The 20371-nt window shown below is 40.4% G+C and overlaps 1 protein-coding gene and 1 long non-coding RNA gene across 2 annotated transcripts in view; one reads left to right on the plus strand and one right to left on the minus strand.

Annotated features, from left to right (window-relative positions):
- The window catches only part of LOC145448180 (uncharacterized), a 453937-nt gene that overhangs the window by 104429 nt on the left and 329137 nt on the right, over nt 1-20371 (minus strand). The window lies entirely within an intron of this gene.
- Nucleotides 859-20142, plus strand: LOC145448745 (uncharacterized). The gene is made up of 8 exons (XM_080327206.1): nt 859-1030; nt 3118-3286; nt 3962-4199; nt 5378-5731; nt 12096-12270; nt 14132-14299; nt 16911-17149; nt 19618-20142. The coding sequence occupies exons 1-8, from the start codon at nt 889-891 to the stop codon at nt 19966-19968; spliced, it is 1836 nt and encodes a 611-aa protein (XP_080183332.1). The 5' UTR covers nt 859-888; the 3' UTR covers nt 19969-20142.

Below are 20371 nucleotides of genomic sequence, written 5' to 3' on the forward strand. Positions count from 1 at the left end.
TTCGTGAAGAATTCTATACTGAACCTGAGTTAGGGCACTTCAGGTTGATTAATGACGAGGAACCTGAACATTTTATCACAAAGCGCTTGTAAATTCATATCATATATAATTTCGAACCTTTTCAAAATGATGTATTCACACAGAAAGTATATGAAAACCTGAAGCTTTTCGAGTTGACACTCTGCAGGAGCTATCGTCTGAATGTGGGCAATTTTAGAAACATGAGTACAAAATAATTGCATACAATTACCATCAATTACGACATATACAAGATAAATGTCACGAAAATTGAGAGCCTGTTGAACACGAATTTCATTATTACGCTGAAGCAACGCGATTTTAATGAAAAGGTAGATAGGGTGGCGATAAATCGAAAATGCGAGTCTTCTCCCCTATATAGCAAATCACTCGTTATGGCAGCTTTTAGTACAAGCAGAATTCACAGCCAAATACTTGTCAGCTGTAAGAATATAGTCGTGGCCTGATTGTATTCCGGAGTGCATAACTTAGTCATTCAGGTAGAAACCAGTGGTTAGGCTAGCCAAAGCGAGAAGAGATAACCACGATAGCTGTATAAGTTTATTGCGCACATTTCCCGCAGAGCGTGGGGCATAGTCCAAACCAGAAACATATGGCTGACCTTCGCGTTGCCTGCATTTTTGTTTTAGTTTAGCACCTCTCATTGGTGATCGTGGCGAAATTGAACTGCACCATCAAGTTTTGATAAACGATTGGAGTCTGGGTTTACGGAAACTTTGTGTGTATGTGTGAAGCTAAATTGAATACGGTCGATTATAACTTTGACTTTGAAATTCTTTGTGGACTCTCTACAAAACAGCGTATCTCGACTGTAATTCATTTCACTGTCGTAGAGCAAACTATCAGAAAATGCGGTCGGAGTTGATTGAAGCTACGGTATCTAATGGATTTGCGATTCCGATGGTTGATAGGTGGAAGGATACAACTGAACAAGTTCCGACATTTTCCATGCGGCCAGATGACGTCATTGTCAACGGATATCCGAAGGCCGGTATGGTTACGTAGCAAATGGTGATTAATGACAGTAGTTCTCGACCTTTTTCATCTCGTGTACCCCTTCGGCCGATATTTGAGAAAAGATTTCCCCTAATAAAATGTAGCCCGGTCACTAAAAAGGTAATTTTGCCGGAGAAAGATAAAATAGAACGGGTTTTAAGGTAAAGATAAGGCGGCTTTAAGGCTCTAGGACAGAGATGCCTAAACTTACCGCACCACACTTTGATAACGTATCGACGGTCACTCTCGTATCAATTTGTTTAACAATGGATATACTGTTGTCAAGAAAATAAACAAATCAAAAGAATATAAGTAGCCATAGTTCCACCCCGGCTGGGAAACATAGATATGATATTGATTACGAACCTATATGCTGTTGATCAAAGGAGCCGTCCCTTGAGGAAAGACTATTAGCTCCTATATAGCATGTTGAACGATACGTTAGTTAGCAAACTAATAGTTTCGAATCCCAAATAGCGATCTGTGCCATAGTACGAGAAAACATATCCCCCATTATGTATATTTGGTATGCATAGATAAATATGTATGCGAAGTTTATAACGAAGATCAAAGCAGAAATTGCCACAAGGGCACAACAGAAACACAACAACAAAAGTCGACCTCTCTCTACACCAGGGGTGGGCAAACCACGGCCCGCGGTCCGCATGCGGCCTGCAACACCGTTTGGTGCGGCCCGCGAGAGTCTCACGAAACTTATTAAAAATGTTGATAAAATGCGTACTAGAAATCTACAGGGACTTAATTAAATTTGTTCTTAATATATTTTACCATATCAATTCTAAGGTAAATACTTCCCATGTTATTTTTCATGTATAATATCTGGCGCGACAGCCCGACCTCAAGACCAACGCATTTTGAAAGGTTTGAACTGCTAAACATCACAGAAATCCTAAACGGGATTGATATAATTCGGATCACGAGTGTGATTTTAGATCGGCGACTCCAGCAACGTTTATTAATTTTAGTGCTGCGTTCGGAGAAAACGATTCGCGGGTGTATTAGGTAGATTCGTTCTCTGTATGCGTAAAACAGGGGTGGCCAACCTGCGGCCGTAGAAGAAAATTTGTGCGGCCGTGGACACGCAATTCAATTAGTATGTGTTGGTGGCCGTCGACATACACTTTGAATTTACGAATTGAATCCTGATTTCTTGAAAGAATTTTATTAATCTTGAAATTTTCTTCGCGCCGCGCGCGGTTCAATTTACCTTCCTTTTTCGATTTTATTATACTAGCGCTCTTCGCCATCAGAACCCCACAAAGATGCGCCTCATGTAGAAATACCAACTCGGAATACCAATATTGTAGGGTTACCATATTTTGGAAATCGGAGAAGAGAACGCTTTTTCAGATTTTCAGACTTGCAAAAACCGAGAAAAATTCTCAAAAAACGGTAAATCTTTCCCACTTTGTGGTCGGTTGACTTAAAAAAAGGTCAACTTTCTCGCTCAGCGCCCAAAATACCGTTTTCCACTCCACATTGGCAGGTGGTTGAGATTGACTAAAAAAAGGGTCAACTTTCCGCCCAGCTCCCGATATACCCGCCATAGCGACACTTCGGTGCTGATTTACGACATATCAGTCGCATTTTGCTATTAGTATGACCTAGATTTTCGACAAAAAGGACAAAGGGGCATCCTCCGAGTACACTTTCAAAAAAATAAAAAAAGAGGACGTATGGTAACCCTACAATATTGTGTTTCATAATCCCAATTTTATATAGTGCGGCCCGCGAATGGATTCAGGTGTTGAATGCGGCCCACGAGCTCAAAAGTTTGCCCACCCCTGCTCTACACCGTCACATGCGAGCTGCTGGCCAATTGCACTCGCCCATCAAACTAAAATCCAATCAACACCTAAACAATCTATCAATCTCACGTGCGATACTCACCGGCCGAGACAACACTAAACATGAGCTACATAAAGGCATATAATGTACCGATGGCAACTGAGATCCTGTACACCACTTGTCAAGTTCCAACATGACAGATAAAAACTAATCACATAGTTGACTTACTTTCGAGTTTATTTTAATTAACATTACAATATATCTGTACTGTAGGGACAACTTGGACAGAAGAGCTCGTATGGCAGATTTGCAACGACGCAGATACTGTCACTGCCAACAACAACAAGCTAGGATTGAGGTACGGATTTTTGGAAACTCCCGATTCGCCAGTACTTGGAAATGGGTATCAAGCACTGGAAAGGTGGCCAAAAGAGAAGAGAAGGTATTTTCCACTACATACTAGTATAAAACCATTTGTATAAAGCAGGGTTGTAATGACTCGAGTCATGACTCGACTTGAGTCAGACTCGAGTGACGATTTTCTGATGACTCGACTTGACTCGAGTCATTTTCTCAAAATACGGAAATGACTCGACTCGACTCGATTCAATCTGTGTATTGACTCGACTTGGACTCGAGTCATTGCGCATGACTCGAACCAAGTCATATGACTCGAGACTCAGACGGTCAACACCGACATTTCATTGTAATTTCGAAGAACAGTAAAGTAACCACCGTATGGGATTTCGTCTATTGGTATACTGTTACTTGAAAATGAGACCAGAAACTGCAAAAAGTGATGAAAACCAGTATATTATAAATGCGAACCATTCGATATCACGAAACAGGGTTATAAAAGTGAGTTTAACAAGACATTGAATGGAAACTAAGCAGTCAACAAAATGACTTGGACTCGGACTCGAGTCATAATACCATGACTCGGACTCGAACCTCTGCTCAATGACTTGGACTCGGACTTGACTCGGTGGTGAGTTGAAAATGACTCGACTTGACTCGAGTCAAAACTATAAAAGTGGAATTGACTTGTGACTCGGAGCTTAGTGACTTGGTTACAACCCCGGTATAAAGACTAATTAGGACTGTCATTATCATTCAGATTCATCAAGTCGCATTTGCCAGTGCAATTTCTCCCGCATGAATTTCGCACGCAAGTCGTTGGCAAGATGGTCTCTGTAATCAGAAACCCGAAAGACGTTTGCGTCTCGTTTTACCACTTTCACCGGATGAATAAAATGTTGCCGGAACCGGGAACGTGGGATGAATTCGTGGAAAAGTTCTCTTCCGGAAAATGCCTGTACGGTTCCTGGTTCGATCATGTGCACAGTCACTGGCAGGTGATATATTTAGACTTTACGTATCCTTACTTAATATGTATACTGAAAATGTGCTAGATCAGAATTGCTGGATCCCAACCGAACAATAACCATGCGGTCGTCATGATTGGACAACCATCGACCATTTGACTGCTTACACTAAGCTCCGATTTGTGTTTTAAAGTGTCAGAGTTAGGTTAGGTTCGCTTCTATTCAGTACGGTGGCTTCGGGACATTGGAATGTGCATTAAACCGAAATACCGCGAAGTTCCCTTACAGGGGACAAAATCTTTTGAATTCGAAGTTCACCGGCGAGCATGTCACATATTACGTCACGGCACAGTTGATCTAGCCATCTTATGCATCGCCGTAGTCTGACTGCCTACTTTTCCTACATCCACGAGAAATCTGGCTATAAATAGGGTCGTCTCTGTATGTGTAAAGGGAGATAGGGACATGTTCATGCGTGTCCACTGGTGACATATGTAAAAATATGTCTCCTTAAATGGGACCGCGCTCTAATTCTGAATCTCGACAACAACAAATTAAAAAGTGCGACTAAATCTTCCATTCCCTTGTAACCAATAATGTCCTACTTTGGCAATCTTCGTGGCGGAAGTCTTTCCCTCGTGCATTCGCATTCTACGGTCACTCTCGCTTTCTGGCCCCCACGTCCATTTCTCTGTTGCCCACTTTGAGATCGGCTCACTTATGTTCTGCGTTTTTAAGACTGCAGCGGGATCGCCATGGAGGAATACAGAAAACCTCCTATACACATACGTTTGGCAGAGCTGGAAGTTGAACCAGCACCTATTGGTGTCGCTTAGCACACTGCACCACTCTTTATGTTTGCTTATATAGGCCTGTATCATTGGCAAATGAGTTTGGTTTACAATCTCCACGATGATAGATCACAATACACTATGAAAGATGACTATAGCATTAATGATAAGTATTGTAGCTTACTATCAAGCCCATACACATTGGAGTATTCAAGTATAATGTACTTTTACAGTGTACAACTGTCCGTATGGTCCATAGAGTAAGTAATCGTATATGTGGTGGACCATCTTTTGACAGCCGTGCGGCTGTGGTAATGAGGGCTACGTATGCCGGTGGACTGATAAGTGTGGGCAATGCTTCAATTAATACAGGTTACTGCATTCTCATCGAAAATGAAATGTATATAAAACTTCCAGGCCTCTCAGGAGCATCGCAACGTTTACCTGTTAACGTACGAAGGTATGAAGAAGAATTTGAAGGAGGAAGTGAAAAAACTAGCCACATTTTTGGAGAAAGATTTGTCTGACGATAAAGTCGACGCCATTGTCGATTACTGTACGTTCGGCAACATGCAGAAGAATAAAAGCACCAATTATTCGCATCTGGATGATCTCGGATTTGCTGACTTCAAATTGTCGAAATTTATGAGAAAGGGGGAAGTCGGAGATTGGAAAAATCACTTCACGCCCGAGCAGAACGCTGTATTTGATGATATCTACGAGAAATTGACAAAGGATTGGACTTTAAAAATAGATTTTGAACTGGTACATTGAACGATGTAGCATTGAAAGTATTACGACGGTGCAGACATTTTACTAGCTTCGTAACCTTGCGAGGTCGTATATATGTATTGGTTTTCTTATACCACTTCCGCCATCATTCTGGAATTAAGTATTTGGAAGCGAACGAGTACTTCTAATGTAATATAACTAATATAATTACGCTTGCGAATATAGTATGTCACGAATAGTGTATAGCCTAGGGTTGCATTTAAAACATATGGTGTTTTAAAACATTTTGTTTAAAACATGTTTTAAACAAAGGCCTTTTAAAATATTGTTGTTTTTTTAAGTTTAAAATTATGCCATAATTATTAAATACTTCCAAAAAATCATGTTTTATGAGTTACCACCCGATATAGCCGACATATATCGATATGGGATGGTTGGAACCCTCACAATAGTCGGTTCAACAGCGATAGTACAGATATTTCTTTAAAGGAGCAATATTTACCCCTATATTTTCAATTGTCAATCTCGATCCACTATGACGCCACAATTGAATATTCGGCTTAAAAACATGTTCGTTCTAAATTGATTTTTGTTTTAAATGCAACCCTAGTGGAGCCCATGACGGCTTTTAGTCTTAACCTTGGCGCCAGCGCTCTCAGTGGGCGATTTAGATTTTGAGAGGGGTGTAAACACTCAGAGGACCCGAGGGTTAAAGATGGTCCTACAGGGGGTGTTGAAGAAACAGGACATCGCCGTAGATGGTCGGTGATCGGTGGATAATCCAAGAATTGTCATCGAAAAACTCAAATAACTCCGCTTCTACGGGTTGGAATTTAGTCAAATTTGTTTTACATCGTTTTTGAAGACAGCGCAATAATTTCATGGGGTTGGCAGAAAAATTTGAAAAAAATTGGTTTTACAACACCAGTAAATAGTAATGGAGCCACGGATGTATAGTTATGTTCACGAATACCATGCGCAGCCCGAAAATGCCGTTATGATTTGATTATCTTATTGTAACTTAATAATGATATATTTGCTAGCGGGACCTGTCGCTCATTATAGTACACAGTGTTTAAATGGCTGATTGGTGGCGCGGAATGTACAAACCACTCGTGGTATGTCTATTTCATTGCTCTTTGCGATAATGATGTGGATTGGTGCATATTTCACAGAAATGTCATTTCAACCATCGTACGTAAGCTTTATAATCCTATATTTATTACATGTTGTAGATACTGCGGTAATTATGACGTGGCAATTACCATACTCTATCTCAGGGTCTTAGACTTTTTTCGTCGAAAAACCCTTATAGGCTCTGTATTTTCAATTCTATTACACAAGAGCCATACAACGATGACAATCAACTGACACATCACAATTGAATATTCGAGACGTAATGGTGCGCGAAATCGAAGTTCACTACATATGGTATTCGTCGTGTCTGCCATATTTTCTGTATAAAAACTGATGGGATGTTATAAGTAAGACCTGCACTAATCAAGCCGGTTGTCCGACATCATTTGAGCATGTAATGCAGTGAAAAATAACAGTTGAGCATGAGACATTTTAGCTTAGCTAGATGGGTCGGGAGTCATTTGCAATATGCATATTTTAATTGTGTATCCGCGAGAGCCATATGATCTTTTTCGAAACGTGGGGGAACTAAAATGTACATTTTAAATCACAACCAGCAGTTATAGACAACAGTAAAAGAATGAATCTAATGTTTATTCTTCACTTTTGCATAATTAGTCGGCTTTCCGAGGTCTCAGTGCACCACACGCGAAGGTAGGAACTAGGCATACCCCAACTATTCTATTGGTTACATTATTTAGATAACTAACCTACTGTTAGGTTAGCTATCTATATTTCCATACACGCCTATACGCGGCTCAATCAGATCCTCCAAAAAATGATAAATAACTCCAGCGACGGAGATCACTGTAAACTGATATCATTTGGTTTACTTTACTGGTTGATTCTCGAATTCTTCGTCGGCAATATCACGTTGCGCTACAGGCTTATATTTAACGTAGGGTTACCATATGTTGGTTCCGGGAAAGGAAGACACTTTAAAAAAAAATTCAAACACAGAATACCGGAAGAAAATCTTGAAAAAAGGGAAATTTTTAATTTTTCCCACTTCATGGTCGGTTGAATAAAAAAAAGGTCAACTTACCGTCTCAGAGTCCGAAATCGCCGTCGGAGTGTTACTTCACTGCTGATTTACTGTATGTCCGTCGAACTTCGCCCTATGAATAACCACAATTATCGAAAAATATGACATAATCTCAAGAAGGAGGACATTTAGGCGTCTTCGGAAGACATTTTCAGAAACCTGAAAAAGGAGGACGAATGGTAACCCTAATTTAACGACAGTGCGAACAAGCTACCTAACGATCAGGAATGCGGGGGGTATGTGAATATCAGAGGTGGTCAGTAACGAAGTACTTCTACTTTTTCGAAGTACTCAAGTAGTTTTCCTCTACTTCTGGTACTTACTCAAGTAGATCAGATTTTCGCTACTTCTACTTCTACTTCTTAATATTTTGTGATCTACTTACTTACTTTTCGCTATTTTCAGTTTGTCAAGTAGAAGTAGTTCAATCTTCCAATCAGGAAGATAGCCTGTGGAATTTCGGAGCTGTTTTCACGGAGTATTAACATTTAATTTTCATAAAAGTTTAGTAAAGCACAGAATTTTCGTCGCGCTTCGCGCGCAGTGGATACGGGGTGACCAGTATGATTTCACGAAAGTATCGGTGAATATAATTTAGGTGGAGGGCTGGCGTGGTTGCGTTCACACCACATTGTCGCCCTTCACCCATAAGAAACAATTCATCACAGTATATATGGCTCATCATAACGTTTGAAACTGATGTTTCGCAATCTAGCATTTTCTGGTCATATCGTAATCTAGCATATATGTCCATGGCGTGTCCTAATCTGGAAGAGTGTACTTTGACTTTTTTTTAAAGTTTTATAGCTGTTTTAGCATAACACCTTTGAAACTTTCAGGACTAAAACATGAAATACATATTCTGCTTTTAGAAGTAATATTTATATTTCACTTTCAATTCCCAGTATCATATACTTTGAGTTATAATTAATATCAGTTCTTTCGTTCGAATAACATACATGTTGAAGTATAAAAGCAAGTGCAGTAATGCCTTTCATTTCTGGAAATAAAGCTACACAATATGGCATTTTTACGGTCCACCATATTTTTTATTAACGTTTACTAATCGCGCAAAGTGTTTACACCGTATCTTATACAACTTCTCCATATTGCTCTTCGACTAAACTACGGGCCTTATAATATGGGGGATGGCGCCATACCATGCTATTTTCCAAAACGTGTTGTTCGAGAAAACAGAGGATTAGTATCGCATTTCCTTATCAATACTATCCTTTTCATCCCATGAAGTGGACGAATGCTTATGCTATCGAAAATTGGATACCTGCTGGTATGCATCAATATGAATCAAGCTCGTCACCTATATCCCATAGCTCAATTTGCACTTTTTTATAATCCATCCAATCACGATCGTTTTCACAACTACTTACTTACTTGAGTACTTTTGAAGTCAGTCAATTCTACTTCTACTTCAAGTAGTTTTAGGTTGCTCACGAAAGAAGTACTTCTACTTGTACTTGAGTAGATTTTTTCGTCACTACTTCTACTTCTACTTGAGTAGCTTTCTTGACTACTTTGACCACCTCTGGTGAATATGTAATTGGGAACGCCACTTCGAAGCGAGTTTAGTTCATTTCTCGTCGATGATCAGAAACACATTATGGATTTGAAAATTGCATTATCATACAGGCGCCGCCGTGTTTACTCTTCTCTCTGATTATTGATCGCCAGGTATAGTGTTATTTTTGGCAATAGCGTATTTTTGTAATTTTTCAGATTTTATTTTTGGTAGTTTTGGCTTCGCCATGGATTCATATTTGTATACTCGAATTAACGATGTAAAACGCTGTATCGTTTGACCTTTCATATCAAGCGAAAGTTAAAACGTACTGTTATCCAGTCTAGGGATTGTGTGAACGTGAGGTGCACGTTGGCGTTCTGTGTGTGAACCTCAGGTATTTAGAGGTTCACGTTCACAAACGGGCCTTGGTAGGTTCTGCGTTGTGAACCATTTTCACATATTACAATTTTTCACGTCATTATAACATCTTTAGTTGAAATTCCTTGCATTTCAACTTTGAGTCACTCTATGTATGGCGCTATAGCAGCATAAAAAATCATCACTAAACGAGCAACACCATGCCAATCTTAAGAAGTTTCCTTGCTTTGTTAAAAAAGTTTTCTCGAAATATCCAGCTTTCTGTATTTGTGAATATTGAGTGACTCTCTGCTGGGAGCTTGACTTGCAATCAAAGAACATCAAAAGCGAAATACGCTACATGTCGGTTAGTCAGCGAATGTTGCTTATTCAACCAATCAATGAAATTGATATAAAGAATACATCGTTGTAAAAAATCTGGCAGGCGTACTGGATCCATCTTGCATTGGTATGTTTAATGTATCGCAAAAACCAAATCCGTGCGACTGGGGTCAGGCCCGTAACTGCCGCACCCCAAACCCCTCAATTGGGGGGGGCGAGCTCGAAGGGCGCCCAAAATTATTTCGTGAGTTAGCATAAATTAAAGAGTATTTTTGAAATTTTATGCTACTTTTTCAAAAAAAATTCGCGCCAGCCCCGATTTCAAGTTGCCAATTATCTTGATTTTTGGGTTCTCTTCTTCCTTCTTAAAATCCTAATCCTAGTCGTAATCCAAAAACTTGGGATATTCCAATCCTAATCCTAATCCTATATAAACTTGGAATTCCTCTTAGAAAGCCTACATCTTATGCCTCTAATTATGTAAAATAACACGCATAATGAGTGTCAAAGTACATGAAGTAACTTTGTTAGGACGAAAAACTTTGTCGCCATACGCTACAGGACATCAATCTCCCGAAAATCGGTAAATCAAATCCTAATCCTAATCCATTAAAATATTAATCTGAAATCCTGGTCCGATCCTATAATAATAATAATAATCGTTGGGTTATATTTTTCATCTGAACAAGTCACACACAATGTACAATGCGATAAGACACCATGAGATGTAACGAACAGATAGGAGGATATCGAATGACACGCAGTTGCGAGTTGCGATCCTTTAAGACTGACATCCACATCGGCCTAGAGGGCCCGACATACCAGTTCTTTTCGATGCCGATCTTTTTGAAGCCGCGGCCCTTTCTAGTTCTTTCCATTCCCTGTGAGTGCTTTCTTTCTCTGGGCTTTTTGTCGCCGTAAGAACGGCGACGGCGGAGGAAGAGGAGCCCAGATGAACCTCCGACGGGAATCGATCCGCGGCCGCCCGATTCCACAGGCGCTTATCGTTACCACTATGCTATCTCCCCCGACATTTTGTCCTAATCCGATAAAATTTCACAAATCCGGTTTTCACAAATCCTAATTCTAATCCATGTTCATCTCTGTAAAGAATATAATAATACACGGATGATAATATAAGTTCCTGGATATTTCATCGATTCGAATATATGTTTCTCGCGGCGATACCTTTTATGCTATGGACAATAGCACTCAAAGCTCAATTGTGTGGCTTGTATATAGCTAGTGTGGGCTGCAGGGTAGACACAAATAGTTGCTTTGCTGATGCGACCTTTCCTTATCGCTCATCAGGAACATGATATCGTGCAAGCTTCGGCGTGTAAGAGGTGATAGCTCATTCACATTCGTATATAGGGCAAGGGTCTCGTTAGCCTGCAATATCTTGACTTAAGAGAAGGCAATCAGGCTCGGAAAATAGGATAGTCTTGTAGAAAGTTAATTGCCGATACGAATGAACACGAGAATGAGTGGCACGATGCATGATAATTAAATTTCCCTCCGTATCATTACAGCATAAATCAGAAAGTTTCAGTATTGGTGCAGCTATCCGTTTGAACTGCTAAGCAGGCACAATTGCCTACTGATGCGGCCTGTGCGCCGCAGTGTGGTATTTTTCGTGGTACAATTGAATTTTGACCTTTAATGGCGAGACAGGAGACAGATCACTGCCAAGTGAACTGATATGGAGATATCAGTGATCACATCAATCGGTACGAACTTCTCAACAGCGAGTTGAGGGTCACGTTCGAGTTGTCTTCAGTCATGTGCATCGATACGGGGAGTGTCACAAGCAATACCTCGGAGTTCGGAAAACCCATAAAACGACAATTCTATATATTATTGTATTAATGATACGGGTATCAGTAAAAACAGTGTTCGTTAGTCATGGGGTTGCCATAAACGAAGGGCTTCTTGCAGAATGTGAGGTTACCTTGTGGTATCCTTATCGTATTTACAGCGTAGATTTCTGAACACCTTTCTGAGCTGTAGATTGTAGGCGTTGCAATATCATGGCAGGCAAACGACCACCGTCACTTACAGCTTCTATGGAGAATGGAGAAGTGTTGGTTCCAGGACCGTGGAAAGAGATCACAGAGAAGGTGCCGGACTTCGTTATGCGACCGACCGACGTCATCGTCGACGCTTACCCCAAATCAGGTTTGTAATGTTTCTTCTACATTGCCTGAGTATTCGACAAGTAATCTTAATCCGGGTACAGGACATACTGCATGACATTACCAGAGGTGGTCAAAGTAGACATCGTAGAAGTAGAAATCTGAAATTATAACCACTTAAGGAAATACTGCGAGTAGGAAAAATCTACTTGAAGTACATCGACAAGTGGACGTACTTCGACAAGTAGAAGTACTTCGTTACTGACCAGTTCAGGACATAACGCATCATAAAGTGATATTTACCGAGCAGGAATAGTTATAGCAGCAAGTGCATTGCAACATCTATGTTCAATGAGGTATTGATGTATAGCTAACTGCAAAACTTGTAAATTGTATAGATATTGCTTGATTATCTGGTGTAATAATTCAAACATATTGCTCGGCTCTAAGTAACATTGGCATTCATAGGAACGCGTTTAGGATCATGAAAGGATAGCCATTGCTGAGGCAGCTTTTCACAGTGAGTCCAAATCTCATTGAATGACAAACCTTGAGGGTTCAAATGTCAGAAGCCGGGATGTTTTTAAACAACGAAACACCGACTCAATACAATCTGGAACTGACTGTGGTGCGGCCTATTGTTATACGACTATTTTCCATATGAATTGAACGTCTTCTCATCGAATTCCTTGCCGTTGAGGTTGAGTAACTTTCGACAACTCGGGCCATACCCACAGACACTGTAACCCAGTGGTTCCCAACCTTTTTCCACCCACGTACCATTTCGAGGTTTTATGCAGTGCTCGCGTATACCACCTACATATGTTGCGCGCGCCGAAGGCAGTCAATAATGTGCCCTCCAAATTGAGCTGCCGAAGGCAGCGAAACAGAAAATAAACTGCCCATTGTAAGGCGCTGTTTATGGTTTTTGTAGTGTATCCATTTGGAATTCTTGGGGTTAAATATATTAAAACGGAATTAAGTTAGGTAAGAATCTCAATGCTTTACGACTAGATCTTTCCCCGTAGGCCGTCATTGGTGGGATTGCCCCTACTCACGATGACGACCTTATACCACGACGACGACGGCTTCAAAAAACACTCAAAATCAACTCCACCTGAACCAATAACTCCCTTCGGTCAAAAAACAACAACAGAATCTACTCGCGAACCACCTGGAAGACCTTCGCGTACCACAGGTTGGGAACCACTGCGGTAAATAATCGGAGGAGTTATAACGATAGTAATATACATAGAACGATATTGTCTGTATGTGCGATAATTCCTGCATTTCAAATTACAATCGCGAGTTTTAATTACAAAATTTGCAAATCATGTTTGCAATTAGAAAATCGTGATCTGTAGTCTCAATGGGGGAATATCGATCCGGGTAGCAACTAGGAACATCCTCTGAGAAAATTTTCATGAATATGTTGTTTTTTCGTAATTTTTCGTATTGGTTTATGTAGCCTATACTACGGCTGTCCATTATAAATTTCAACGAGATGGAGATAGATATTTCAAATTGCTAAAAATTGTCTTGGTCTTCTCGTTTTCCGGGATATTGGGAGGGGACCTCTGCACTAGATTAACCTAATGATTTTGAACTTATCAGCCTCAGTGTACATAATGGCTTCTAAATGAGTCGTTACATTGGTATGGTCTCAAAATCCTTGCTTTTTCTTGTGTTCCCGTTGCTGCAATGACTCCAGCACACTTTCAATCGTTCCTTCCTTCGTCCTTCAAATACTATCGTTCTGCATTGAATAAATCACGGTATATGTCGTGATGATCGGAGAAAAACAAATGCACGCTATTCGAGCGAGACCCAAGAACAACTTTCATGTATAGGCCTATATATCCCCAAACATGTACCTACATTTTTACGATAATATTTATATATAGGCACTACTTGGATGCAAGAAATAGTTTGGCTGGTATGCAACGAGGCGGACGTCGAGACAGCTAAGTCGGTGACGCTTGGTTTCCGTTATGGGTTTCTTGATGCGCCCGATATACCAGATGTCTGGAATGGTCCGCAAGCAATGAATGAGTGGCCCAAAGAAAAGACTCGCTATCTAGTTTTGATAAATGGTAGCTGAGCTACGACTATTTTTATGCGTACAATATGTGTGTTAACTGCTGCATGTGCCTGATAATAGGCATATAGGTAATATGGGTGTGTTTAAAATAATATAAAATAAATAACAACCTTGTATAAAAAATATCTGTTGTCTAAAAATTTTCGCTGTTGATTGCCATAGCTACGATCACCAACATGATGAATTACATCTGAAATACAGCTAATTCGATTTTTACTGTTTGTGTAGGATATATTTGCGAATGTCCCTTGTTTCGTGTGCATCGGTTCAAGCCGTCGACCCTGCGGTATGATGCAGCAATGGGAATTATAAATCCATGTGCTTAGGTTTTGCTTTTCTGGTTTTGAGGCTGATTATTTCTAGGTTGCCTATGGAAGAAGGAAACAATATAATTTTGATCACATTACGTTAGTATCCAATTTAATTCCAAACCATCAAGCATCTCACCGGTCACATATGATGACCTGACGGGCCACACTTCGCCCATGGGACTGTGGTGGAGCCTTGCTTGCCATACCATACTTGAAATTTCCCATTCCATACTATTCATGCGCATTTTCATACCCATACGCTAAAATTTCGTACCATACGATAGCATGATATGTCCTTCTAATCCAGAGGTCTCAAAGACGCGGCCCGCGGGCCGCATGCAGCCCGCCAAAGCATTTTGTGCGGCCCGCGACCTCATTTTAGATTTTTATTAATTTGACAATATATAAGTGTCACATATATCTTTTCAGGTTATAAAGTGAAAATTCCTTCTTAAATTGCTCCGAAAGCCTCAAACTATTCATCAAACTTCACTATCACATAAATTGCAAACGCTACCATGCAGTGGAAAATTCACTATTTCGCCACATTTGTAATATTCATGATGACAAAACCTGACCCTTAGACGATTCGTGACTGAAATTTGTGAGTTGGACTTGGACGCGGCCTTTCTTAAAATTACGCAGACTAGGGCTAACTTGATGGCAAAATGAAAATGACTCGAGTGGACTTGGAATGACTCGGAATGCCGTAAATTTGTTAGAACCATGGACGCAACAAACTAATCGCGTTTCAGGGGAATAGTAATAGATCAGAAGGTCGCAGCTTGGTATTTCGCTATCTAGGCAAGTAGCTATGACAACCATTGGCAATCTGTTAATAACATGGTTTAGCGACCAAAGATGTAACTATAAGGCCACTTAAAGGTACCGAGTACCGTAGTGGTACGCTCCAACGATGTAACAACAATGGGCCGTTCGGCGTTTCGACATTTCAATCATTAGGACACATTCATTAATATATTTATATTATATTAATATTAATATCAGAAGTATAGCCGAATCCTGGATTGGAATTACAATGCTCAACTTAAAAATGTTTTGATATTAGATCGCAGTCTCTATGATCAATCTGCTAGATTCAAAATATTCATAGTAGCTGAAAATTATAATCCGATAGCTTTTATGATGGCATCATACATTTGTCCGCCCATATGGTGTCTATATCTTATAGTTAATATATCTCAAGTAATCAAGTACAACAAAAATTCTATTCAAATAGTTATAAATGTGATGATTCTTTTCGTGACAGGCCTAAATTGATACAGGAGTAAATCACATTTTGACGATGTGTGTTTACTGTCAGTCTGCTGGATCGTCTCACCATAGTGTCCTATATGGTGTCGACACAGGCAAATCTCGCGGCTCAGTGAAATTGTATCACGTCACATTTTCCATTTGGCTACAGGCAATTTGACGGTCATTTTTGACCGGCTTGCCGAGCATTAAACTTGGTAAAACGGGTATCAATCGAAAGCTGACTCTGCACTGATTACGAAAATATAAATTTTATTCCGCTCGTGGCCCTGGAACTCCCACAATCAGCCTCGAATTTTTCATTGTTATGGAGATTGGCATTGGGACGCAACAATGCTGTCTGGCGAAACGAGAGAGTAGCTCAAGAGAAAAAGAGCCAGACAGCATTGTTCAGCATTGTTCAGCATTGTCAGATTACCCTCACTCTTCAGTGACTCTCTTTCATGCTTCAGTTATGGGGCAGCATGGACCTGAGTCGGATTGTATATCCGGCCGGATTTTCGCATTTTGGCCGGAGCCGGTTTGGAGTCGGATGAGTACTTTTTCTGATACGGCCGGAGTCGGATCGGAGCGGGATCAGTACTTTTTACTTAGAATATGACAGCCTTACCCTCTTCCACCCTCGAATGAATAGGTACAGTGAAACGTTCATGGAAATAAACCACATGCTTAGTATTTAATTTCCTGTTTGTATTGTTTCAATCAATATTCAATACCATCCGGTGGGTATATAATTATTATCGGAGTTTTTCAGACCGGGTCACGGTCATTTCTAGAATCCGGAAGCTATAAGAGTCGGACCGCAGTGGGGCCAGAGCTTTGAAAAACAGGATCCGAGTAGGACCAGATAATTTGTCGATCCGCTCCACACTGGCGTCAGTATATGGGTGTCTTTTGGTGAATGTAGAGCTGGACTCTCTCACTCTCTGTGGCTACAGTGGGATAGGCAACAAGGAGTCTAGATAAACGTACGCACTAACCATATGTACGATCGCAGATTCCTCAAAAGCCATCTGCCATTCCAATTCCTGCCGAAGGAGTTGCAAAGTAAACCGGTCGGCAAGATTGTCTGCGCCTACCGCAATCCGAAAGACGTGTGCGTCTCCTTTTATCATTTCCAACGGATGAACCTTCAGACTCCCGATCCGGGGACTTGGGATGAATACGTCAAATTGTTCTCAGATAATGGTTGCGTATTCGGATCGTGGTTCGAGCATGTTCACGGATTTTGGGAGGTATAGCAGTAACCCTTTCGTTTCCATCACTACGATCGCATTCACAGCATTGACGAATATATATAGCCAAGAAATGTTTGTTTTTCAGTATTGCGTATCGCCGAGCCCTATATAGTTCATATTTAGGATTGCGAATCATTGTATTCAGCCGTGCACGTGAAATAACCAGAGGTGGTCAGTAACGTAGTACTTCTACTTTTTGGAAGTACAATAGTTTTCCACTACTTCTGGTACTTACTCAAGTACATCTGATTTTCTCTACTTCTACTTCGTAATATTTTGTGATCTACTTACTTACTTTTCGCTATTTTCAGTTTGTCGAGTAGTAGTTTAATCCCCCAATACGAAAGGTAGCCGGAGGAATTTCGGGCCTGTTTTCACGCAGTACCAACATTTAATATTCATGAAAGTCAAGTAAAGCCCGGAAATTTTGTTGCGCTTCGCGCACAGTAGGTATTGAGCGGTGTTGGGATGACTCGAGTCATGACTTGACTCGAGTCACTTTGGAAAAATGACTTGACTTGACTTGACTCGGAGCTTCAAAAATGGGCATTGACTCGTGACTCGTAGTAAAATTTACGAGTCAATTTCAAGTCATCAAGTAAATGTTGTCGAATAAATCATTGTATCTTGTCTATGTTCGGATTGTTCAAGATACGCCGGCGTCATTTGTGAGAGCAACCAGTCAGTCACTGATTCTACGTTACACTGATCCTCCATTGTTACATCACATACAAATTGACCCTGACCCATGTTTTTAGTAAGCAATGATTGACCGCAAACTAAACGATCACAGCTTACGTTGTCGAAGTAGTAGCGGTAGAAGATTAATCTAAATAGCAATGTGTCCCTGTTTCTTAGACGGCTCCAATGCTTACGTTGCGCAGTGCTCATATTCACCAACCCTCTAGTATGATTTAAATCGAACAAATATAGTTCGTGCCGGGGCCTACGATAACTTATCGTAGGCCCCGTTCTTGCGTTTATATTCTCACGGATGTGTAGACGGGTAGTGTAGGCTATTGTACCATATCACTTTGTTTCAACTTCTCGAAGCTTCGCATTAGGTCCTATTTTGCATGAATATTTAACTAGATATTCGTTATTTGATTCAAGATAAATGATCAATTAATCTGTCTTTCACACAGCTAGCAAAATGTAATGACTTTGAATCATCACTCGTACTTCAAAAATTCAATTTGACTGGAATTGTGACTTGGCTCGTGACTTGACTTGACTTGACTCGACTTGACTCGAGTCACCTCCATAAAACGAGTGACTCGACTTGGCTCGAGTCACCTTTTGACTTGAGTCAAAATCTGCAATGACTCGAGATGACTCGTGACTCAAAGGTAGTGACTTGATCCCAACACTGGATGGAGTGACAAATATGTTTTCACGAAAGTATCAGTGAATTTAATTGAGGTGCCGGATCGCTTGGTTCCGCTCACACCGCATTGTCGCCCATATCAAATATTTCATCACAGTAACTGAGGCCCACCATAACGTTTGAAATACCGTTTCGCAACTAGCAATTACCTATCATATCGTAATCTAGAAGCCCATGACGTGTCCTGCTAATCTGGAAAATCGGGCTTTTCTGAATGTTACACCTGTTTAAGCAGATCATCTTTGAAGCTTTATGGACAAAAGACATGAAATATATTTTCCGCTTTTTAGAAGTGGTGTTTGCATTTCACTTTCAATTCCGAGTATCATACTTTGAGTTCTATCTACGTTCAGTTCTTTTGTCTGCAGAACATATGTTGACGCATAAACGCAACTGTCGTAATGCTTCTATTTTCCGAAAATAGCGCTACACTAAATATAAATCTTACGATCCACAATATTTGTTTCTAACGTATACTAATCGTGCAAAGTGTTGAAACCGTATCTGATACAACCTCTCCGTATTGCTCTTCGCTTAAACTTGATGCCTTATAATATGGGGTACAGGGCGCCATGCCATGATGTTCTCTAAAACGTAGTCTTCTAGTAAACAAAGGGTTAGTATCGCATTTTCATATCAATACTGCAATTTGCATCTCATGATGCGAAAGAATGCTTGTTCTGTCGAAAATTGATATCTCATGGGATACATCAATACGCATCAAGTTCTCCTCACGTTCCGCATAGGTCAATTTGCAGCTTTTGACAGTTCATGCGAACGAATTAAGACTACTTACTTACCTGAGTAGATTTAAAGTCGGTCAATTCTACTTCTACTTCAAGAAGTTTTAGGTGGCTTATGGAAAAAGTACTTATACTCTTACTTGAGTAGCTTTCTTGACTACATTGATCACCTCTGGAAATAACCCTGCAAATTGCTGCGTGTAAAGTATTTCGCTGTGACGATAGACTGTTCAGAAGCATCCTCACTACTTCTTTGACAAGCAATTACTATTACACGACTTGATATACTGCGATGTGCCATATATGCACATTGTGACATCCTCATCTGATTGCAGATCTCCCAAAAACGGCCCGAAAGCATTTACTTCGTGTCTTACGAAAGTCTCAAAAAGGATCTTAAGGCAGAATTGAAAAAAATGGCGAAATTCCTCGAAAAGGAACTGTCGGAAGAGCAAATCGACGCCATTGCCAAGCATTGTACTTTTGAGAGCATGAAAGATAACAATACGGTCAACTACTCTCACATGGCCAAATTAGGTGCTTTCGACTTCAAGGTATCGAAATTCATGAGGAAGGGGGAAGTGGGAGACTGGAAAAACCACTTTAGCAAAACTCAAAACGATGAATTCGATAGATTGTTCAAGGAGCGTACGAAAGGGTGGGATTTGAAAATTGACTTCGAATAAACTGAGTACATGCATGTGCAATATGCATGAATGCGATATGCATATGGACGTTCATCGCACTTAATAGAGTGATTACTTTTACTAATATAAGCCGACATATGAACCTATATGCCTCACAAGTCTAGGCTTTTTGTCTATATAATACCTGGACATAAAACTTCATGCTGATTTTGAGTAATGTTTTGGCAAGTCTGTGTTAGGAAACGGAGGTTTATCAGATAAAATAAAGTTATATGCAGTAGACGCGGTTGTCGATATCATCAATATATCTTGCTCAATCGCAGACAAATTAGCAGCGCTGTAACGAAACTCGTGGGGCATGTGGTACTTGTGTGCCGCGGTACCCTTGGCTGTCAGTCGGACTGCTCGACGGTGGTGCAACAAAAGAGGTAAGAAAGATTGA

Source organism: Botryllus schlosseri, chromosome 10 (genome assembly GCF_051294905.1).
Source record: "Botryllus schlosseri isolate E-star chromosome 10, Bs_hap1, whole genome shotgun sequence".
NCBI lineage: Eukaryota > Metazoa > Chordata > Ascidiacea > Stolidobranchia > Styelidae > Botryllus > Botryllus schlosseri.